The 25444-nt window shown below is 37.9% G+C and overlaps 1 protein-coding gene across 1 annotated transcript in view; it reads right to left on the bottom strand.

The window, feature by feature from the left end:
• The window catches only part of LOC139727187 (laminin subunit alpha-1-like), a 50324-nt gene extending 25794 nt beyond the window's left edge, over window positions 1-24530 (bottom strand). The window contains exons 1-19 of the mRNA XM_071638147.1: window positions 24437-24530; window positions 21099-21841; window positions 19817-20017; window positions 18270-18390; window positions 17491-17658; window positions 16033-16071; window positions 15121-15276; window positions 14397-14509; window positions 11181-11399; window positions 10387-10533; window positions 9757-9886; window positions 8575-8684; window positions 7577-7757; window positions 6786-6935; window positions 5806-5937; window positions 4646-4769; window positions 1787-1926; window positions 1020-1248; window positions 230-482 (exon numbers count right to left, since the gene is read on the bottom strand). Of these exons, the coding sequence (XP_071494248.1) occupies window positions 230-482; window positions 1020-1248; window positions 1787-1926; window positions 4646-4769; window positions 5806-5937; window positions 6786-6935; window positions 7577-7757; window positions 8575-8684; window positions 9757-9886; window positions 10387-10533; window positions 11181-11399; window positions 14397-14509; window positions 15121-15276; window positions 16033-16071; window positions 17491-17658; window positions 18270-18390; window positions 19817-20017; window positions 21099-21779 (3294 nt within the window). The 5' untranslated portion in view covers window positions 21780-21841; window positions 24437-24530. The remainder of the gene's footprint in view (window positions 1-229; window positions 483-1019; window positions 1249-1786; window positions 1927-4645; window positions 4770-5805; window positions 5938-6785; window positions 6936-7576; window positions 7758-8574; window positions 8685-9756; window positions 9887-10386; window positions 10534-11180; window positions 11400-14396; window positions 14510-15120; window positions 15277-16032; window positions 16072-17490; window positions 17659-18269; window positions 18391-19816; window positions 20018-21098; window positions 21842-24436) is intronic.
• Between the last annotated feature and the right edge of the window lie 914 nt (window positions 24531-25444).

The raw sequence follows: 25444 nt of genomic DNA on the forward strand, positions 1-25444 counted from the left end.
AAAAGAAAATTGGGGATTCCATTTGGGTCAATCATTTTACCACCAGCTAATATTTCCCCTTAAAAATGTCATCATCATCTAAAACCATGACACGACTCTGGAACATTTTTCACATAGGATATGATGCCTCTTTTAGGGGTCATTTTTAAACAAGAAAAGGCAGGAACATTTTTGTTATTTGCTTACAATCATCCATTCAATGGCTCTGGTTTGCGTTCCAATGCCTCACCTGATAAGTCGTTGCATTGTCAACTGGGGAAAAAGGAGGTGAAGGCAGGCTTGCAACCAGTGGGGTATCAACCTGACCTCCAAATATAAAGACATCGCCCTCTGGGGAAAAAGTCAGATTGTCGCTGGTTGTCTGACTCAAGGTGAACTCAAACATTTGACCGTATGCGGTGCGGTGGTCACCCAGGTATGGTGATGGTGAGACGAAAAAAAGGTTGGAAGAGTTGCCTGGATCCATGAACTCTAGCACAAACCTGAAAGGAACAGTGACATTGTAATATCAGATGATCAATACTGCTACACATTTAATCGTCCATACAATATTGCAAAGGTAATCATGGTTCCTTTAATGGGGAGAAATAGTTAAAAGTGGGGATACATCTACAGTGATAAAGATCAATATTTTGCAATCAAATACAAAGAAAATGTACTGGAGGAAAGACATGAAGACTTGGGTGTCACAGGTAATTGGGAACCTAAACACAAACATGAGGAAATTGGATTTTAAGTGACATTTCAGATCTATGCTCTCCTTCCAAATTTTTCATTTTCACAACACCTCCTTCTCGCCTAACATCTACACTTTGCTTCGATAGTACAGCACAAATTTCTGGGAATGTTGAATTAAGGTAAAGTTATAGCCTCATGATCACTACATTTGTCATGGCATTTGTAAGTTGCCACTAATCTGCCACATAAAAAAGCTGTTGAATGTTTCAATCAAAGTACAAAGAGTAACTCAAGATGTTGTTTTTTACACATTAAGATAACAATAATCATACAGTGTTCACCTTGGATCACTGATCTCCAGGATAGGTTCACTAGCAAGCTCCACTACAGCTCCAGTCTCTGTGATCCCCGTCCATCTCTCTGAAACAGCGCCCTCTAGGTTGAGCAGTGAATAGTGACTCTCCACCAAGGAGACATACCAATTGTCTGCTGAGCTGCAATTTGTGGTGTGCGAGGAGCACAGACACTCAATACAGCCACGCTCACTGTACGGACCAAACCCATACGATCCTGGTTACAGATAAAAGTGAACATTTTATGAATCATTCTCAGTTTATCTAAGTCATTCTTTACATTGCAGCTAAGCTCATAGATTGAGGCTAATGAGGCAAAATAAGGGAAAATACAAAGTCCCAAAATGGTTTGGGAATGCAAAAAGAAAAAGAAAGAGCAACTGTTACAGTTCATGTTATTTCATGAGTTTGATTAGTTTAAGAATTTGAGACTAAATCTCAGTTTCTAACCAAGTTTTTCATCATGAAAAGAAAGAAATATTCACCCAATACGTGAGAGCTTACAATAAATTCAGAACAAAAATCATAAGTGTCAGGTTATTTTATTCACCAGTACATTAAAATGAAAGAATTCTATAATGAATGTGATGACAATTTTGATGACAATGAAGATAATGATAATAATGATATTCCACAATTATCATAATGACCACTATTGTCATTATCATTATCATCACACCTACAGTAATCTACGAAAACATGTGATATTTGTTGCCAGTTGTTTCTGATAGTAAACTATAGGCTGTGTACCATACCTTCACGACACTCATCACAGTTTGTTCCAGTGGTGGAAGGGAGACAGATACACTGGCCCTGGCTGTCACAGCCTCTGTCTACACTCCCTCTGGTATTACAATCACACTCCACACAGCCATCGCTGGTGAGGTTGAAGAATCTGGAGAATTCAAGGAAATAAAAGAGATGGGTAAACCACTTAGCTTCTCCCTATCATTTTTACTTTCTTAAGATAATTACTATACACACCAGACAGCACATATTAACTCAAGCCATACATTTTGAAACATTACTGATGCTTGGAAAGAGATGACCAAGAATGCACATGGTAATTATTTGCATTTCACATAACTACTTGACGTTAGTCACTATCACTAGAGGTGCTTTCACATACACCTATCCAGAGACTCCAACTCTCCCGTTTTTGACGGGATATCTCCCGCCAAAAACCCAAAAGTATTTTGCAAAATCTCCCATTCTCCCGTTTTAGATTTAATTTCTCCCGCCCTGGCTCTTTGTCTCCCGTTGGAAAGGATTTCTTACTTATTTCTATTGTATGTTGAAAAAATAAGCCTTAGATAGCACCAGAGAGCATCTAGAACCCTGGGAATTTCGCGCTTCGCACACATCAACTTGGAGTCTCCCGTTTGCTAAGGGTTTCAGGCGGGAGAATCTCCAGATCAGAAGGTGCTTGGGGTTGGAGTCTCTGCGTATCTTTCACCACATATAACAAAATCTTCACCGCCTTCGATAGTGATTTCTAACATATTGGGCATACTAATCGCTCACCAAGGGGCCTGTAAAAAAAAAAAATCCCAATGCACAATCAGATTAATATGAACTTTAAACTTTACACTATTCAAGTGATTGTCCAACCCTTTAAAACATATCAGGTTGCATATCATTTCACTCAAATCATAATGTGACTTTATGTGGCAAGGACTTTGTCCCTCCAAGGCAACAACATTTGAACAATTTAAAACATATAACATATTTTAGGTACCTAGAAGTAAAACACAAAATAGGTAACGAGTGAAGAACAAACACAATAATAAATGGTAATAATAATTTAGCATATTTCAATATCATTATATCATGTCACATGTTCTTCTTTATCCTCTTCAAAACCATATTTGCAGAGCTTAACTGTAAAGCCACAAAAATTCATGGCATGAAACTTTCATGAATTGTAACTGGCATTCAATGCATTGTGTAGACAAAGACTTTTGCATGCATTTTACTTTTGCAAACCTTGACTCCTTGCAAAATTCAGAAAAGTTTCATGCACGCGAAAATTTCTGGTTTTACGGTAAATACATTTTACAGGCATTTCAACTAACAACACTAGCATAAACACACTTCATTCTAGGAAATGTTTTTTCTAATGAGTGATAATCATTTTTTTTTCCAGTTATTCATCTTATAGATATACATGTCACTGTTCTTTTTTGCCACACTACTGTACACCAGCCTGTGAGCTTTTCCATACATCCTGCCTGAAACCTCCCCCTTCACCCCACTTATTCTGTTGCCATTCTTTCACTCCTTTCTATTCCCATCCCCTTTGTGTTTTTCCTGATCTTGTTCAATGTTGTCTTCCCTTTCATCTTTATCTGGTGAACAGTTTATCCACCCATTGGCCTTATAGTGATATCACTGGCCTTGCTTTACCATTCCACTGTGTTTGCTCACTCAATTGCATTGATTCCCCTCTGATACCTGATTGGCTCCCCGTTGATTAAACCCAGCCTACCCCTTTTGTTTTCATTGTTGTGTACATGTGACCGTGCATCACCAAAGCAACAAAAAGACGCACCCTTTCATTTTACATGAGGACTCAAAAAAGGTGAAATGGGTCAACAGAGTCAATCTTGAGTTTTTCATATTTTTTGAAAAAGCTATCCTTCTTCTACATTATCCTTTAGTTTGGGATCATAACATGAATGGGAAAGTGTGTTTTCAGCAGTTTTTCTACAACCCTTTATTGGGGGAGAGTAGAATGATCAGGTATGTCTTAGAGGTCCCTTTTCATTTCTTGAAATCCTTTGTACACTCTTCACTTTCAGGTCAACTTTTGAAAGGATAATGCTTCTTTGCTACTGCTTTGAAAGTTGGCATCAACCATGGACAGAATGTGATAATAGAACATGCTCAATTTCAGCTTACTCTAATAATGCCTTCATTGTTGTTGCTCCAGTGGTTTACATCCTGTGTTTTGTCCCTTTCATCACACAGCTAGCGCAGCTTGGCAAAGATAAGGCGCTTGAATGGACCCTGTACTTCAGAGCATCTTTTCTCAGGTCAAACTTTTCCAGAGTGTGTGCTTTCTTTCCAGTATTTAGATAGGTTAGGGGAGTCCATTTGAACTGAGTTATACATCATTAGCTTAGAGTCCGTTCTTTCAGAATCTGCCCTTCGAAACTAAAAATCCATGTCTGGTGACTTTTTGCTGGTTCTGTGATGCAGGGTCACATATTTCACCCTTCCCAGTCAGTACATTTTGTAGCGGTTGTGTTTAGTGGATACATCTATATATCCCTCTCCTTTTTTGTTCTTGATATTTTGTTTCTGCTATGTTGTAATGCATTTCATTATGTTATGCTGGTTGTTGTTGTTGTTGTTATGGGTTGGTTTTTTTTTTAATAGTTTTTATTGTTAATTTGATTTGATTGATTTCTTAACTGTTGTATTCACGGCCCCTCTGAAAAACAGCCTCACCTGGCTGATCGAGGACATTTTATCCCGTGATTGAATAAAATAAAATAAATAAATAAACAAACATTTTAAATTGTTGATGTTTTTGTGGAACATACAAATATTTGCCTACCATCTCAGAGAATTGCAGAAGGAATGGGTTAAACTAAAATAAGATGACTTACCCAAGACTGCACTGTGTGCAGTTGAGTCCACGCACTCCAACCTTACAGGTGCACTGTCCCTCATCCGTGCAGGAGGAACCCAAGGAGAATTCAGGTGCACAGTCACAGGGAACACAACCCTCACCTGATGGAGAATGACGGATGGTATTCATTGAGAGATACTGTCCCTTGAGGAGTTGTGACTCATATTTATAAACTAGCACTATAGCACATAATAATTGAGTTGAATGATGAAAGTATGAGAGTTTCAAAGAATTCCAGATACACTTGCCTGACAAGTTTTCAACTGGTCTGCACAAATCCTTACTAAATTTCCTTATTTACTTTTAAAGGAAATGAAACAAAAAAGAAGAAATTGCATTGCTTTTTAAAGACATATAGCAATATTTACTTTAACAGAAGAGAGGCTTGTAATTATGAAATAAATGACAAATCATTCACCAAGCATTTCATTTTGTTTTCTTTCTCTACATGCCAGTGGAAGAGCACTGAAGTGATGACAAATTCACCTTATTTCGTTATTACCATGTTATTATCATTATTTGTCATCAATCTATAGAATTATGTGGTGGCATACAGTCACTGATTAGAGCTGTTGCGTCTATCTTACTGGGTTCATAAAATTGTGGAAGACGTGGAATCATTCCACTGAGTTTCTTTTTCCCTTACTTTGTGTGACAGAGTGTACAATATAACAGGAAACATCAAAGCATGGGTCTGAGTTGTGTACATACAGTAACTATGGAATTGTTGAACCCATGAGGTGAAGCCGAGTGGGTTTAGACTAGATTCAATTATAGCTACCAAATGTACACTATTCCTGCTAATGCACAAATACATGTGCATTATCTGTTTTATACAACAATGGACAATTTTTTGCCAAAAAACTCATCTTTTCAATCATGCATCCAGTAATTACTGATACATGGCTTGCTTGATGCTAGCCAGGCATCATTTACTAAATGTTAAAGCATTCGCTAATTGTGTGAACTCTTTATATTAAAGTGCACAGTAGCATGTTTACAGTCATGGTGGCTATTATCAGTGATCATAACAATTATTTGATATTGAACGTGTGGCCAGTAAAAATCAATGCACAGCTCTCAACCATTGAGACTGCAGAATTTTCTTGACCTTTTATGCAAAATAAAATGTCTTACCTGTTGCTAGTCCATAGTGGTCAGTTTGACAGGCACTGCATTTATCACCACCAACGTTCTGTTTGCAGTCACAGACACCCGATGTTTGGTTACATGACTGAGTAACAGACCCCAGCAGGTCACAGTCACAGTCTTTGATGATATGAAATGAAACAAACAACAAATGTCAAGTTCTAGTAACCCATACTTCAAATGCCCCAAAATCTTCAGAAAGTTAGGTCAGGTTCACTTTTAATCTACAGTATAATCTAAGAAAGTATTGACAAGCATAGCTTGATGAGGAAACATACTCATACCATGTCTCTTACCACCATTTCTGGATCTTAATGCCAACATTTCTGTATGCAATCATCAGATTTTGTCAACGACACTTCATCTTGAACATTTTCTTCCACAGTTAAGATTTATTGCTGGAAATGCATCATGTAGTCCACGTGCCATGCTGAGCCCAGTCTAGCCCTTTGATGAACTATGATGTTACTTATTTGTGCATATCAAAACAATATTCGCCATCAAAAGTGATGTAAAAAATTGTCAGTAATGATTGCATTCAGGAATATAGACAGTCAAAGCTCACTAGTGATATTCAATTACAATGTGATATAGGCCAACATGTTGAAATTTGTATTGTGCAAAGATCTACCTTAATTATGACAGTCCTAAAAAGTCTTACATCCTCATCAGCAAGATAAAGTGGTGGCAACTGTACTACCCAGTATGACACTTAACATCATAGACCTGTGACATTGCATCCAGCAGATTGCATAATTAGTAATCTAAAAAAGAACAAAACACAGCGTCACATCGTGGAGGACTGCCACCTTAGGAAGTTCCCAGGAGGGCTTACAGAGTTTGGCAAACCAAGCGATGCTGCCCTGGACTGGCTCAGCAACTTGGACATTAACCTATGAGGTTATGACCTCCCCTTTACAGTGCATCATACGACAGAAGAATATATTTCTGACATTTCAATCACTCACCAGTGCACCCTGTTCCAGATTCAATACCATAGGTGAAAGGAGCACAGATGTCACATGACCTGGCAATGACCCCAGGCAGACAAGGGCATTGACCTCCAAAAGACTCACACACCTGAGTAGACTCACTTCCCAGTGGGCTGCAGTCACAGGCTAAAGAGATTCGATGAGCAAATCAAAAAAGGGGGGGGGGGAAAATCAAAAGTATATGATGATATCAGACAAAATATACATTGACATTCATAGAACACTATCCAAATATAAAGGGAAATCATTAATAATTCTAAAGTTGCCAGTCAAAATCAGACTTGCAATACATCTAGGTTTGGAAACAAGACATACATATATCTCAACATATGTCCATCAAAATATAATGCCAATGGCATTTGAGTACATGTCATTTTTTACAAGGTCGTGGTGCATACCCAAAGAAATATAATTCTTTAATAAAAAGATGTCACTCTGAATATGCGCATGATTTCATCAATACTTTTGAAAGGATCATATAAAAAAATGGAACTTCATTTAGTTCAGGTATTGGGGTTAAGCTTGTGCACCGCAAATTTCCTTTCTTTTTTAATTCATGTTTACAAACGTTTGAAAGGTCATCTCTTCCAGTGGGCATGAAATTTTAGCTCTGTTCATATCTAATGAATGCAAATAGGAAATAACGGTCAAAGGGAGAAGATATCCTCAAAATATTACTCACAGTATGACCTTGTTCCCTAAAGTCCTCTCTCTTCTTTCTTCCTTAAATAATCAAATTGACTTCATTGAAGGGACTGCAGACTTACCCACTGCCCCATTAAAAACCTCAGCCATGATAGCAAACTCCACTTCTGAACAGTTAGACCTGGACCGAGGTCCAGCAGCTACAGAGGTCAGCCAGCAGTCCTCAGCCAAGGCCCGCATCTCATCACTGGTGCTGTTTGACCGGTAGACCTCCAGGTCGTCCAGCACAGGGAGAAGCACAACCTGAGACACAAAGTAGTAAGCATCACGTTAGCATCACATTAAAAGTCATGACCTCATTACAGAGCTAGTGGGGACCAAAGAACTTGTGAAAGCTATCAAACAGTACTGTAAAACCAGAAACATTCACAGCATGAAACTTTCGTAAATTGGAGCCAACAACCATTTTCGCAACATGAAACTTCCGCAAATCTCCACTGGCACTCAATGCATTATATTGTGTAGACAAACACTTTTGCATGCATTTTACTTTCACAAATCTTGCCTCATCACAAAATTTGCAAAAGTTTCAAGCACGCCAAAATGTCTGGTTTTGAAGTAAGTAATATTATTGACAGAATCACACAAAAAAAGTCCAGACCAGTCTTTATGGCCACCTGCTTTAAGTGGCTACTACAAGTGCATAATGAGAGATATAATTAGATTAGTTAAAAAGCCTGTGTATAACAGCCATCTGTCTCACATGGCCACCAACAAACCCCATTTGTGTCCCATGGTCAATATTCCACACACAGTTGCTACACATCAAATCTGCAAACCAATGTTGATTGTATGACAATAAAAAATCCCATGTAATTTGGGAACAAGTGACCCAATGTTTACCCCCCCAAAAAAGAAAGAAAGTCAGATTTAGTATGTGCAAAAAGACACCATATGCATTCACTTGAAATGATTACTTCAATCACTTGTTAACCGAAAATTCAGTCAATTGTTAACCACGAGGCATACACCGTCTGGTTTTCCAATGACATTCTTGCTGTAACAGATGTCTTTACTGTCCCTTTTTTCTCTCCATGAAGCGATATATCCTGATAGTTACCGAATCAAGGAGGATCTCAGCAGCACTGCCCCCATCAGTCGTGTTCAATGAGAAGATGACATCATACGTTGAGCCTCCACGGAGACACTGAGTCGTCAGCTCTGCAGCACCTGGTGGAACAATTACAGATACAGTGTACCTCACACATGAACACAGATATGTTTCTAATTCTCTATCAATTCACAGTCAAACAAGTACAACATACACCTCCTGGTTCTGCTTGATATAGCACAGGAGAGAATTTTTTTGAATATACTTGTTCTGAATTAAAATATTTAGGAATCTGTTCATATTTCCATTTGAGAATGTTAGTCTTTTCACAAAGGAGGTGCAAGTTCACTGCTCCCCCCCCCTCCCCCATCATCAAAGATCAGATACAAGATTTTGTTCAATATGAAGGTATGACTCTCTGAAAGTAACCCCTCATTCCAAGTCTCACTTATGTTCTATGAGATGACACCAAGTAGAATGGTATCACAAAATATTGACATCAACAATGTATAAAAAATAGTCACAATCATAGCTGTTGTAGTGAAAGCTGCATTTCAAGTATGAAAATAATGGTATACTGTATACGCTATATATTTCGCGGGGGTTTTATTTTCGCGAATTTCGCGAGTCGGGAGCCATTCGCGAAATTAACAACACGCGAAAATATTACCTTCCAAAATGAATCCCTTGCCTTGATGATACGAACATTTCAGTACTAGTATACCATGTTACGGCTTACCGAACAGACCATACTGGCTAAGCTTGTTTACGCACGTCCACGTCTACTTACGAATACTGTAGAGAGCCAATCCATTATCGCAATTCAGGGGACCACTCGTCAGAAATCTAGCGCGATGGACTTAACCACTTCAAAAATGTTGAATTTCAGTAACTTACTAGTTCGCAGAGTTTGGCAAGTCTTTTTCATGCAGTGTATAACTAGTATCATTCTTATTTGCTAGTAAGTTGAAAATTCACACTTTCTTTGCCACTTCATATTTTCTCTGGTCCCCCAATCGCGAATTTAACCACTCACGAAAATGTGTGACAGCGGCAATTCGCGAAAATTTATGTACGCGAAAATTATAGCGTATACAGTACTATGTCTCGGTTTTTGCAGAGAGTACAATTAGAAAATATATTCAATAAGACAACTGTAATAACCAATCTCAGTGTCTCATTGTAACAAACCTCCATAATCAGTGGCTGGGAGATCCACCATTACAGATGAATTGGGACTTGTCAGTAAACCCAGACAGGTGAATTCTGTGTTGTCAGATGTAGTGAGTTGTATTTCCACATCCGTCCACAATGATGCAGTCTGTATGGGTTAGGAGGGGACGGAAGAAAAGCTTCTAAATGCTAAAATGAGAGAGAGAGTGAAATTTAACTGCACCTAGATGATGATAGCTCTATGGACAAAGAGCCACATAAGTTCAATAATCCAGCCTTTCATCTGTACTTGTTGCATTGTACTTCTGTATACTTACTGGAGCTTCATGCTGTATTCGGTCAATTTTTATCCTAGACAACTACAGGCACACTGTGTGCATGTCAACATTTCATCGAAAGTAACAGGAATATATCTGCATACATAAGTGAGCTTACAAATAACACACATTGTATCTGTTTAACTTGTTACAGAACCAGACAGTAAAGCTTACAAACAAGTCATTTTCATTCTTCGATCCAACATGTTATGCACACTATCACAAGAGAACAGAAGTTTCAAAAATGTTGAAGGTGCTCAAAGTCTAGTTTGTCAAGAATATCATAATAAGCATTTCAATCACAAGTTGGCTCTACAGCCATTGAACTCACCTCATATCTGACAATAACGACATAATTTTGCGTTTGAGGGATGTTGATTCCACTAAATGTGACTGTAGTTGCCATGGAAACAACCAAAAATCCTGGCCCTGTATGTCCTTCCTCCTCAGTCAAGGCTCTTTCCTCAATAGATGTTGGCTAGACAGTAAGAAGTTAAAATAAAAAAACAATGAATAATCACCCTTGTACAGCATTTGCATGTAACAGTTACATGTTGTCTTTACCTTTCATATCTCTGCATGATTTATCCTTTTATTTGGCATGTTCTCAAAACTCAAAGAAAGGAGGCTCCCACACTTTAAGCTTTTAAGAATGACTAACACCTTTGCAGATCAATGTAACCAATGTAAAATCATAGCAACTATCTATAGGCCTACTAATCAATATCATAAAGCCATTAAACCATTCCAGAATGGCTGATTCTTACACTATTTTCTATGGTATGGTAAATCCAGTTACTTGGAACCACCCCCTCCTCTTTTGTGCGGTTAGGGACACTTTTTCAAAGCTTCAGACATACATACACACAATATCAGAGACATTTGGAGCGGGTGACCACACAGCACAGATATTCAAACTGGAAACTTGTTAACCTTTTTTGTGCCAAGCACTTTGGACAGTGTGTATAACGCTATGGGGTATCCTGTGTCAATCAGCACTCAAAAGGACACAAAGAGTTGAATACCGGTAATAACAATGATTGATAATTAATAATAACTATTTCTTGTTGAGCATACAGCATGAATTCAACATTACACATTTCACTTTCAGTCAAAAAAACTGACCTGGTCAGAAGTCGCCATCTCTGCTTCAACCATGATGCCATCCAAGCGAGGTACGTAGAAACCTGGTTCTGTATCATTGCAGGCTCGACCTACGACGTTCTGTCGGCACGTGCACGCCCCGGTCAGCGGGTCACATGACCCGCTGATGGCTGCACCAGGGTCACAGTCACATGGTGTGCATCCATCCAGGTTAGCCTGATCTAGGTTGAATGTTCCTGGCTGTCAGTGTGAGAGATAGAGAGTTTATTACACACCTATACTCGGGGCCTTTGAGGGCCTGGTAACAACATGGCTTCCAATCAAAGTTCATGCAAGCTAATTTGTTAATTAGCACAATAAGCCGACATCATGCCAGCAAGTTTTATATGAATACACAAGTCTACCTTTGAACGGGACTCTCTTAATACAAGGATTGTCTTTTATCCTCTACAGCTATTTGGTCAGTCTTTTGAATACTGGTCACATTTAAGTGGTATTATTTTCATGAACACACATGTACTTCATATTTTGTGTTTAATCACCATCACATTGTTAGCAATTGTGCCTGCTTTCAATTATGTTTTATACAATTTAAGCAAGTATATTCATTACAATTTGGAAATACCAACCCGAATTCCATCAGCACTGCATTTAGAAATCAAATCTGACAGGGCAACATTTAAATTAAAGAATTCTCACCAAACACTCAATTTGATCTACTGATGGAAGTTTCAATACAGAAGTACATGCAAGTAAGGAATGTTCCCTTGACTTATAGAGTTATCTTCCCAGTCAAACAATGTGTAGCACATCTGAATACAAAGTTCCCCCCACCTTTCTCTCGCACAAAACTGTAGTGTACACCTCTCTTAGAATAAATTAATTCAACCTACATGTACATCTTTGAGACCCGTCACATATCTCACTGGTAGTTAAAGGGATGGTATGGTTCTGTTTGAGATGGGGCTTCAGGTTTTTAACTTTTTGTGAGATATATGAGAAACCTCTTCTAAAATATGAAAGAGCTTACAATTCTAAGAGCAATTCAAAGTTTATTAAATGAAAATTGGTTTTGGAATGGCTGAGATATCCAAAAAACAAAGAAATTATAATAAAAAGTGGAACCCAACTTTTAATAGGGCCACTTTGTTTTGCTTTGTTTTTGGATTTATCAGCCATTTCAAAACCAATTTTCATGAAATAAACTTTGAATCACTTAAAATTGTATGCTCTTTCATATTTCATAGGAGGTTTCTCATATCTCTCAAAATGTTAAGATTTGAATTTCCCATCTCTACCAAACCTATACCATCTCTTTCATCTCAGGAGCATGACAAAGAAAAAAAACATAAAAGGATCTCTGGCAGTGGCGGATCTACGGGGGGGGTTTAGGGGGTTTAAACCCCCCCCCCTTGGGCTGCCAAAAATAAATGAATAAACAAAGAAAATAAAATAAATATGTATATATATGAATAAAAGGGAAAAAATATAGCTACAAACGGCAGCTTTTGGACTGTAAAATGTCAAAATTTTCAAGCTCGCTCGCTTCGCTCGCTCGCATCCAGCAGTTGAGCCCGGTGCGCCTCCCCCTTAATTTCTAAAGCGAAAAACATAGCTACGACGGCAGTTGTTGGACTCTAGAATGTCAAAATTTTCAAGCTCGCTCGCATTGAATCGTTATGCCATTCTCCTAATGTTGCTGACAGTAATTGCCAGTAGTTGCGCCCGATGCCCCCACCCCTTAATTTCCAAAGCGAAAGATAAATATAGCTACAAACGGGAGTTTTTGGACTGTAACATGTCAAAATTTTCAAGCTCGCTCGCTTCGCTCGCTCGCATTGAATCGTTATGCCACTCTCCTAACGTTACTGCCAGTAATTGCCAGCAGTTGCGCCCGATGCCCCCCCCCTAATTTCCAAAGCGAAAGATATAGCTACAAACGGGAGTTTTTGGACTGTAAAATGTCAAAATTCTCAAGCTCGCTCGCTTTGCTCGCTCGCATTGAATCGTTATGCCATTCTCCTAATGTTGCTGCCAGTAATTGCCAGCAGTTGCGCCCGATGCGCCGCCCCATTAATTTCCAAAGTGAAAGATATACTGTAGCTACAAACCCCTTTTTGGGACTGTAGAATGTCAAAATTTTCAAGCTTGCTCGCTTCGCTCGCTCGCATTGAATCGTTATGCCATTCTCCTAATGTTGCTGCCAATAATTGCCAGCAGTTGCGCCCGATGCGCTCCCATTTATTTCCAAAACGAAATATATAGCTACAAAACTCCAGTTTTGGAACTGCAGAATATCAAAATTTTCAAGCTCGCTCGCTTCGCTCGCTCGCATTTTATTGTTATGCCATTCACCTTATGTTGCTGACAGTATATAATTTGTCGATCGTTTCACACCGTCATTCCATAATCCATGTAAGGAAAACTTACAATGTTCCTCAATGACTGCGTTGTTGAATGTATCACATTCCGTAATGTATTGTAGTCCCATTATTGCTCACGCACACACGCACAAGCATACAGACCGTCAAAATTACTTTATTTACTTTGGTTCCCCCCATGTTTCAACCCACCGTACGCCACTTTACATATATATATATATATATGATGTGTGTGCGTGTGCGTGTGTGTGTGTGTATGTGTATATTGTGTAACATATGCATGGTCTAATCTTGAGCCCCCTCCAATGTTTGCCCCCCCCCCCCCCCAATCCAAAACTGCTTCCGGCGCGCCTGTTTTAAACTGTTATTTGATCTTATTCTAATAAGACGTAATATCATGGACTGCTTTTTATGTTCTCCATTACGTTAGTAGATGCCAGGAAAACATCACTTACGGGGTTCAAATAGCTAAAAAAAAAAAAAAATTGGCGCGACGCCACGCGGCTCCACGCGGCTCACAGACATCGCCTTGTGGACGATGCTCTGCATCGCCATTGGGACATCACAAACCCAGGGACCGCGGAGCCAGGGTCGGCAAAAAAGAAAAAAAATAGAGCATGTAAGTATGCTTAAAATCGCAAGCTGGCAACCCTAAAAATGAAAAATCTCCCTACTGTGGGAGGGGGGATACCCCCCTCCCACACCCTCCCCCCCTCGCTCGCTTCGCTCGCTCGGGCTTGGTCGCTACGCTCCCTCGCAATACCCAGCTCAGCCCCTCAAACCCCTCCCTTGGAAAAAAGCTAGATCCGCCCCTGTCTGGATACCAGACTACCTCACTGGGATTGCTTTGGCTCACCTGACACTGGTCACACCTGACTCCCATGACGTTTTCTTTACAGATGCACTCCCCTGTCTCCTTGTCACAGAGGTTGACGCTTCCTTCAGTACCAACTGGGTCACAGTCACATTCTAGGAGGAACAAAGAGTGCATTCATTATGTACTGGTATGCAAATTTTAGCAGGCAAGGTAGCGCATACCACATTAGCGATCTTGCATGCCAACTCTGCAGCTGTACAGTGGCGTCTCTGAAATACAGAAGACAATGATTTTCTTGTTATAAATGCACTGAATCATTAATTACAGAGTAATTGAAACAGTTGCAACAGAGGTGCTCATTGATACTAGGTTTGTGTGCGTGATTTGCACAGGTCTATACAAGCAATGGTCGAAGAAGGAGCCCGGCTTAAACAAGAGAAAAACGTGTTCCCTCACTCTTCACTCAGGCTAAACCATTACACATGTTGAATCAATTTGTATCAGTTTAATTTCTTTTGTCCTTTTGTGTAAATGCACATACTCAGTATAAAGGCTCAAGTAATGTGCTTCTGTTGTCTGTTATTTCTTTATTGAACATTGTTTCATTTTCTTTTGATGAAGTCCTTAAAAGATAATACAGAACAAACTATGTGGTTTAGTATATGATATCCATACTATCAAATGAAATTCAAACAAATAATAAATGACGAAAAATAAGGATGTGTACAATATGTGCATGAATGTGGTATGTGCATGCAGTTACCTTGGCAACCATCTCCATTGGATTCCTGGAGATTGTAGAATGTGTCCTTGCATTCATCACATGACCTCCCCTGGACATTGGCCTTGCATTCACACTGACCGTTGGTCTCATTGCAGACAGTACTTGGGATGGTCCCTTCCAATGTACAATTGCATGCTGGGCACAAATATGAACCAAACAATCAAAATTTATTATTTGTCACTGGTATTTCGTGTGAGGTAAATTTGACAGCAACTACAAGAACAATGAGCGACAAAAACATAAAATCTAAATTAAGCTATTAAATTTGTTTACATTTTGACAGATCACAAACAAGTTATGCAAAACTCAAAATGTATATTCATGGCATTTCAAGTTACATGGATATGTACAATCATACAGGTGCTCATTTTTTTTTTCATGCAAACTCATCCTGGTGTTAAAGGAAATAAAAGCATGGTGAGCTTACCCAAAGCAATTTAAAATGTAAATGTGAAGTTAAATTTCAAGACGAAAAGCATGATGAGAAAAATTTTAAAATAACAACATATCATTTATAAAACTAGGAATAATTTGCAGCTGCAACAAAAAACTTTTCCTTTTTTCAATTCATGTTCAATCGTACAGGTAGCTCCACTTTGAATGATGGTGAGTTGCATTCTAGCTATAATGTAAACTTGAATCAAAATTTGCAAAAAGTTTTCCATTCACTCCAACCTCACTAGTTGTACAGCACAAAAGATAGCATTTAAATATCAAAGTTATCAATTCTAGTGCAATACAGTCACATCATTTTCAATGTTAGATACAGAAAAAAGAGTGAACTACCATGAAAGTCCACAAACTTGTCAAAGTCCCTTCATACATTCTTTGCCAAATAACACAAAAAAACAAACACATAAGACATCAGGAACAAGTCATGCTGTTACTTACACCAGCAGTATTGTGTACATGGGTATGGAGACTCTGAATCTGTTTTCAAAAGAGGTAATGGTTAAAGAGGCAAGCTGGTTAGGGTTAGACATGGTTTAGATGTTAAGAATGAGTGTTGGATACCAAATATAAACATCTCCAGAAACCAAAAGAGTGTGCACATTCTCCACAATAAAATTATAAACTATTACAGCAATTCCATGACTTCATCTACGATGTGATAAGTATAGATCATACTGGAAATATCCATGTCAAAGTGTCTGGTTAAAATGTCTTCATTCTTGGTAAAGGAGATTGTGAAACTAATCTGAAATACCGACAGATAAGCTTCCTTGGACTTATCAAAAATAAAAAGAGGGTGTAAAAATATCCTGTTTACTGAATTCACTCAGCTCCTAATCATTGAAAGAAGTGTTTTTTACTTGTTCAGTGTTTGAAGAGTTTTATTTCACACAGAAGAATCAATAAGAGTTTATTGCTGTTCAATTGAAATAAGTTTACAAGTCACGTGGCTGTTAGAGTTAGTTACAAAGTGAACTGGTAGTTACACACATCTAAATATCATATAGCAGAAAGCATATATTGCACACAAATTCAATATACAAAGTTTTAATTTTTGCATATATATTCTTCAACAGAATTGAAATGCATAATGAAAAAGTACATAAAAGGTTGTGGATTAGAGCTATAAATATAACAGCATTAGGGACTTTTTATTTAACCATCTTTTCAGTCTTTATATGTGAAACATCACTCCAAGTGGAAATTGAATCTCATGATAAAGTAAAATCAAACCAGCAGACTGATAGAAGCTGATTAAAGCTGCACAATAACAGACAGAGTTCTGAAGTTTCTCATGCTTTCTCCAAATAGTAAACTTGGTCAAAATCTCAATGAAACTCTCATTAAATTTGTAGATAATCTGATCTGAGTCTTATCACCCTTTTATTGTTCTAATGATTTGTACACTTCAGAAGTCAAGATAACAAAAATCATATTTTCAGTCCAAGAGAAAGCAATGACAACCCCCTCTCCCTTTCAGCTTAAAGTTCACCAACTTTTAATGTATAAATGCAATCAATAACATTTGTTCTTATCCATTTTATGTCATAAATGTATTGTGTGGAATGATTTCTGTGAAGACCAACAGAGTTTTGAAAGGCCACGATATTATATCCTCATCATTAATGTCCTGATGATTCATGATAATGTACATAGGAAACTTTAACTTTCCCAAAAGCATTCGACATGTTACAATCTATGTCTGATGCTTCAATGGAATTTGAACATTTTGCTTGTCACATTTTACTCTATTCACTCAACTCAACATGGAGCGGTTTTGCAATTTACACATGCACTGGTTAATTAACATTTTTTGTCACTCAATATATAAAATTCATCAGACACTACAATTAGTAAATGGACACAGCAAACCATGGGGTGGGGTACAGGGCATACCAATACAGGTGTCATTGAGGGTGGGGTCTGTGTAGGGATTCCTGTAGTAGTCTTCCAAGCAGACTTCACACTTGTCACCAGAAGTGTTCTCTGTGCAGTTCTGACAGACTCCGTAACCTTTGACCTCATCATAAACGCAGCTCTCTGCTCGACCACTGCAACCACAATCTGTAATGAAAGGGATTGTACTTTCTTAACAGTTACAAAGAAGAGCATAAATTCAATCTCTAAGATATTTTCATGAAATAAGGAACACCTTTTGCCAGATACTTTGTCTCTTTTATCTGAATGAAAAGTAAAACCAAGCTTTCGATTAAGAATAGTATGTCTTAGATAAGTAATACATGTGTGCGCAAACACATCTAGTACCTACTTCACTTGAATTTTTACTTCTGAACTTTGCTGATATATTCCGTAAATTTAGTTGTGTAAGGTGCCCTCTTTTAATCTACCGTTGAAAAAGTTTGATGACAGAGCTAAATTCTGGGGTTCTGAGTTACTGCATTTATGAAACAGCCAGAGACAGAAGCACACACCAAAAAAAAAAAAAAAGAATGGATGAATGAAAGGAATTACGGACGGGGAACTTGGATAGGATTTCCAAGACCCATCCAAGCCAGGGCTTGAAGAGGGCTTGAAGAAATACCAGTATTAAAACAATTCATGATAGAAAAAAAAAGCATTGATGTCACATTGTCATCATTATTGTTATTATTTTTGTTTGTTCTTTTTTTTCCCTTTAAGGAAGGAGATGTAGATGTTATTTAGCACAACCATACCTTGACATATATTTGCATCAGTTCCAAGCGCTGGCTGCCATAGTCTGTTGTTGTACAGTGGCTGGCACATATCACAGTGGGTTCCCATGGTGTTGTGTTGACATACACACTCTGCCTGATTCTATCACACATAAAAAAGATTTCATGGGTGCAGAATAAAGTTCATTCAATAATGCATGATGAGGTAAACACATTTTGTACTTTTTCCAAGAAATTACACTTATTTTAACAGCAAAAACTTGAAGTTTGCATATAACTCACAGACACATATCATGCATACCTTTTTCAATATTTTTACCACTATGAATGTCAGATGTTGTGTTGAAAACAAAATGTCATTTAATCAAAAAAAAAGGTTAGCAGTTATGGCAGTGTAATGTGGTACCTTAATCTTACCATATGAAAGCTGCAAATTTACTTTTCAGGATTGGTAAAAAACTACCAGTGCCTACAGCGTCCATGTGGAGTGATACATTTCAGCATTTGATTTTTCTTAGATCATCGAAAGAATATAAATGATGTGAATTCCTTAACCCTAAAAGGGCCGGGGGGGGGGGGGGGGGGGGGGGGGGCGGTTTTGCGCTAGAAGTCTGTAACACGAGAAGGCCTTGTCGCGAGGCTTCTTGACTTTGTTTGTTCAAGTCTCGTGCAACTTTTGAGACCAAATTTGCAACGTCCGCGCATACTCTTGCGAAGCCACGCCCATTTTTGTAACAGAATGTCGCCCCAAAACGAGCACAATTTTGTGATTTTGTGTACATTTCCTATGGAAAACAGTGCTCTGTCATGAAAGTCATAAAAACCTGATTATTTTTACAATTAATCACTTTCATTGATTAATTTTGTGCTAATTATGGTAGAAAAGTGGTCAGTGACAATTTCCAATGAAAAAACAAAGAAAAAACAAAAGTTGAAAAACAAAGAAATAAATAAGAAATTCTGAAAACAATAAAATACATAAGAATTGAAAAGAGTTTTTGAAGTTTTTGTGATGTACAATTGTTGAATATGCTAAAACAGATTACATATCAAAAATTAGACTCTCAATGCTTTTAATTAGGCTAAAATATGATCTTGAGCTTAATTTGCATAATTAATTGATTAAAATTGGAAATTGATTGTTTCAAAGAATCTTATGACACAGTCTTATATATTATGACGTGGGTCTTACACATGCAAAATTTCATCATGATCGCACCACCGATGGCCGAGATCTCGGGGGGTGAGTGGGGGAATCCAACCCCCCCCCCCTCCCGGTCTGAGTATAGCCAAAAAAGCCCGCCCCGTTTAGGGTTAATCTACTTCAGATTTTTAGGATACAGTACGTACATTGTAGCTCCAAGTCAATAACCATAATTAACCTTCATTCAAAATTGCTAACCTTACAGTTAGGTAATATCAAACCAAATCAAGTTCACTGCATCAATTCATATCAAATATCTTTCTACATACTGTATTATCCAGGTATTGTAGCAATCAATTTTGTCACTTTTGCATTATATATGACATTTTAAAAATCAAATGAAATTTGATCCAGGATGACATACCATGCCCATACATGCAGCAGCATGACCATAGCACAGGCATTGGCCCTGCACATTCCAGTCTGCCACAGCGAAATAGCTGCGGAGTTCCTCGGCCCGCCCTGGCTGCAGTAGTCCGATACGAAGTCCAGTGAAAGCAAAGTAGCGCTGGTAGTCATACTCAAAATAGGATTCCCCAAGCTCTTGCACTGGGTTGTAAATAGCCTGAAATTAGAAAATAGAAAATCACTTTTGAGAAACAAAGTTGCAAGTTGATGATTTCAAACATCAAATAAAAGTTGTTTTGTAACTCAAAACAAAGTTTAAAAACATACAAATGATACCAAAAGAAGAACTTTCAAAAATGGAACATAATAACTGATTTGATAACCAAGCACCACCAACCCCCCCCCCCCCCCCCATCAAATTGCTAGTTGCCTGGCCATTGCCATGGTTACTGTGATATGTACAGGTTGCACTCATTGCATACATCGACAGCTGTTGCAGCTAGTACATTCCTTAACAGACAAGGAAAACACCCACTGTTTGGCTAAAGCTGGCTTTGCAAACAATCTGTGATTAGTCTGTGGTCACTCACAATGCCATTAAAGAGAGCTAGAGGGAACCAGCCACATGTTCCTGTACTTCATTGATTATTCCTGGTTTGCAGTGCAAAGGGTCACAAAAACAGGCTGATTCAAGACAGGAAGACAACATGCTGATTGCACATTTTCCAGATCACAGGGACACTGTCCTTAGCTGTTAACTCTGAGCCAAATTCCATAAAATCCCCAATAAAGATCAAACAATTGTTTTTGCTCAATTACTCTTAACATGATACTTCCAAAACAATAAATTAAATAACAAGCAAACCAAATAATATTTTTACTGATTGATAGTTCAATGAAACTCAGAATAGTTATACACTCAGCTACACCTTGTATCATATAAAGCACTTGATCTGAATCTGATCTGTAAAGAGCCTCCCATGGGCCAATGGGGTGCTACAGTTGTACACTCGCAGCAATGGGATGATGAAAAAAAAAAACTGACTGTGAAATACATAATGTGTGGTGACTTTTTCTCTTTCACAGAAGGTGCAGATTCTATTTAAAAACTCTTAAAGTTTGATGTACATGTTTTCTCCTCAGCTGTAAGCCATATAGGTGCATGCAGTACAACTCATTTTCCAGTTTTATGGGTATCACTTGAAATTCCATTCTTGACTGTGTAAGGCAACTGGTGGCTCACCATCACAATGCATGCACTCATGATTAACAAATTAAGAGTTGGAAATCATACTGACCTGCTGAATATCGCCATCTACTTCAGTCTGACTGTGACCGAACACATATTCCTCACGGCAGTCGGCATTAAAATCAAACGTATCCGAGACAGGCACACCTGGAAAATACACAGCACAACTGGTGGCAAAATAACGCAGCGGAGTCCATGTGAGTCCATTGTCCAGTGTCTTCTCAATCACCATACTCGTTGGTCGGTAGTTTCTGAAAGAGAGAACTGTCTCTTGGAAGAGAAATTCATCTCCAAGGTCAAGGGTCAGGTAGACATCGCGAGCATTGTTCTCCGACTGCCACCACGTCCCCAGCTGTGGCGACACGAAGACCTGATTGAAGATCTCAAAGGTTGTCACGTCATGAAGGGCACTGGGTGGATGGGCATTGGCAGGATCGGAGGCATTGCATGTTTCCAGAGAGAACACATCCCCTGAGGCGGTGGAGATGCGGAGTTCAAACTGAGATGGCGGGTCACCACACGTCGAGTTTATAGCCACTGACCGGCTTGGACTGTCCACTATTAGGTCAACGAACTGAGGGTAGCATGCTCTGCTATTGGTACATGTTTGGGCAGATGTCAGTGCAGTTATGACCATAACACAGAGAATACCTCTGGCAAAATGATTCCCTGCCATATTTGCCAAAGTTCTGAATGATGGCAATTTGTCAATTTTCCACGTAGTACTCATATTAGTTCGTGATTATTTCCAACACACTGCACTGGCTCCACTTTATTAAAGATATGATCCTCCTGTAAAACAAAAAGTTTTCATTTTGTACTTCTTGCATGAAAAAAGCCATCATGATACATCGCAGACAGGGCTGTGTATAGTTCAACTCATCATAGTATGAAGGGTTTAGGCAGTGGCGGATCCAGGGGGCACCCCCCCCCCCCTTTATTTTTTTGCCAAAACAGTGGCTAAGAAATAATTTACGTTTTAAGGGAAAAAATGGGGAGCATGTAGGGGTAATGACTGATGATGGATTACACCTATCAGAAATCAATTTTTTACATATTTATATAAAGTTTATGTATGAATACTATGTAATAATTTACACAAATTTATCACACGGCACACATTCATTTCAGTAAATTAAAGAGAAAATTTTCTATGCCACTATGTAAAATGTAAACCCACTGGTCAGCGAGTCAAGCTGTTTGACATGCAGGGTATCACCAATTAACATATCTCAAGACCTCTGACACAGGATCCCTACAAATTGGATGTAGACAGGTCTGACAGTCAAGAGTCATACTATTTTGAACATTTGAAATCAACAATAGGCATTCTATTCCTAGAATGACAGAGTGTTGACAGGTTAAAGCAATGGTGTAGTTTTGCTTTAGATGGGGATTCAACTTTTTTTTTTTACATTTTGCACAATATTTAGAAACCATTTTATGAAATATGTTGGAAAGCATACAATTCTATGACTCAATATAAGGAATTCAAAGTTTGTTTAATGAAAATTGGTTTTGAAATGGCAGAGAAAAACAGAATAAAACTTAAAGCAATCCTAATAGAGTGTCCCATCTTAGGACCGTTTTGTTTTATGCCTTTATACATATCATCCATTTCAAAACCAATTTTCATGAAATAAAACTTTCACTTTGAATTCTTCTTGCAGCAGAACTGTTAATGTTAGTGTATACTCTTTCATATTTCATATGAGGTTTCTCAATATCTCTATTCCATTCCTAGAGTGACAGAGTGTTGACAGGTTAAAGCAATGGTGTAGTTTTGATTAAGATGGGGATTCAACTTTTTTTTTTTACATTTTGCACAATATTTAGAAACCATTTTATGAAATATGTTGGAAAGCATACAATTCTATGACTCAATATAAGGAATTCAAAGTTTGTTTATTGAAAATTGGTTTTGAAATGGTGGAGAAAACAGAATAAAACTTAAAGCAATCCTAATAAATTGAGTGTCCCATCTTACGACCGTTTTGTTTTATGCCTTTATACATATCATCCATTTCAAAACCAATTTTCATGAAATAAAACTTTCACTTTGAATTCTTCTTGCAGCAGAACTGTTTAATAACATTAGTTTTTATACTCTTTCATATTTCATATGAGGTTTCTCAATATCTCTATTCTATTCCTAGAGTGACAGAGTGTTGACAGGTTAAAGAAATGGTGTAGTTTTGATTAAGATGGGGATTCAACTTTTTTTTTACATTTTGCACAATATTTAGAAACCATATTTTTATGAAATATGTTGGAAAGCATATAATTCTATGACTCAATATAAGGAATTCAAAGTTTGTTTATTGAAAATTGGTTTTGAAATGGCGGAGAAAAACAGAATAAAACTTAAAGCAATCCTAATAAATGGTGTGTCCCATCTTACGACCGTTTTGTTTTATGCCTTTATACATATCATCCATTTCAAAACCAATTTTCATGAAATAAAACTTTCACTTTGAATTCATCTTGCAGCAGAACTGTTAACGTTAGTGTATACTCTTTCATATTTCATATGAGGTTTCTCGATATCTCACAAAAATTGGAAACCTGAAACCCTATCTCAAACCAAAACAATACCATCCCTTTATCTTAACCCATTCCAAGCACAGTGCTGCCATATTATCAATACTGAAACTAACTCATAAGTCATACTTATAAGTTATAGTCATGAGCTACCATACTCCATCCAGCCAGAGAAAAGAAGAGAGAGAGGAGACTTACCCTGAACTTATCAGTTATAGGCCCTATTTAGGTTTTATTTTTGAAACAAATTGGTTAATCTAAACCCAAGAACTACTTCGAGATTGCCAAAGTTGTTGACAATGATAGAAAAAGAGGACATTCCAAGAAGCCAGCCAAAACAATACTCTTTGAGAGTGATGTACTTATCGGAAGAAGAAGCCACCCACGGCCGCCGCCACCGGCCACCTGACAACCAAAGTCCGCGTCCGCAGCTGAGAGTTGTTGATAATTGTACCCGAAGCAGAGCTAACAAAATGAACCTACAATGAATCTTAATATGCACAAATGTACACCTCAATGTGTGCATCAATGTACACCTCAATTAAAACATGAAGAGAACTACGGAACAACTTTAAGCAGTTAAGAGAAAGCAGGATTAAACATGATGTGAAGATTGTCAATAATATTACGGTCCGAGTCACGCACGTACAATACAACAACAGCGCAGTGACAGCAGACCGGCCGGGAACTCCGGGGAGAACACCACACGCTATCCCGCATCCCAACGAACAAACATTCAAGGCAATGTCATAATCATCATTCTCTTCTCCAGTACAAAACTGAGTAATCTTACACTCATTATCATTCTGTAGAGTATCAAAGTGTTAAATCTCAACATTAACTTACATTGTAATGGCGCTACATGTCCAACAGCAATGAAAATGTGAAAAACAAGGATGATTTCGTAGTCGACATGGCCTGGAACGTTTACATCCTTGCGATGAGATGCTGTAATTATTACAAATATCTATCAAGCATCCGCCCATATTGAACGGTGGAGGCGTGATAACTTTGGGAGAATATCAGTGTAGCCCGTGTGAAAAATGTGGATGTTGTGCTTGAGGAGATCCGAAACTATGCTAAACTGTCATACTTCATCATATCAAGGTATATCAAGGAATCAAGCAAAAAGTATTGATAAACTAACAAGTTTTCCGGCAAAAGGGCTGACAAGCAAAACAAACCAAATATGTGTGCAAAGTATGCTAGATATTGCAGCTAAATTATGTCTAGATGCCGTTCAAACGTCATAATGTAAATTATGCCAAAAAGCATTTATGCCAAATCTGGCAACGTTAGAGAATGTACTGTGGTACAATGTACAAGAATATTCTATAAGGCACATAAGATAATTCATCTTAAGAAATTTTAAATTACCAATTTCATAAATATCATGTTAAACAGTTGTGTCGTATTCTCTCTCTTTTTTGTCTTTTTTTTATAACAGGTATGACGGCACAATTGATAGACTTCCACGATCATGTTTATATCACTGAGTGAGTAACACACTCAAAACACATTTTGGCCTTATTTTATTATTTTATGTAATATGTTTATTATTCAATCCATCCCTATATTTGATATTTGTTATAAGGCCTAGTATATAAGGTAGAATTATATATAGATACATGCTACATGGCCATATAAATTATATTTTATAATAATTATAGGTAGAGAGGGTCAGAGGGAGAAGGAGAGAGAGACAGGTGATAGATAATTTATGGGAGATCGTGAAAATTCATGAAATTATGAAATTCATTCGTTCCAATATAGACAGATGGACACTAGGCTAGATGTCAGTTATGAATCTTTTACATACTTAGTTCTTTGTAAACACTGACACACACACGTACA

This window comes from Diadema antillarum, unplaced genomic scaffold (assembly GCF_040938485.1).
Source record: "Diadema antillarum isolate AM-2024a unplaced genomic scaffold, OU_Dant_1.0 seq00000122_RagTag, whole genome shotgun sequence".
Lineage (NCBI taxonomy): Eukaryota > Metazoa > Echinodermata > Echinoidea > Diadematoida > Diadematidae > Diadema > Diadema antillarum.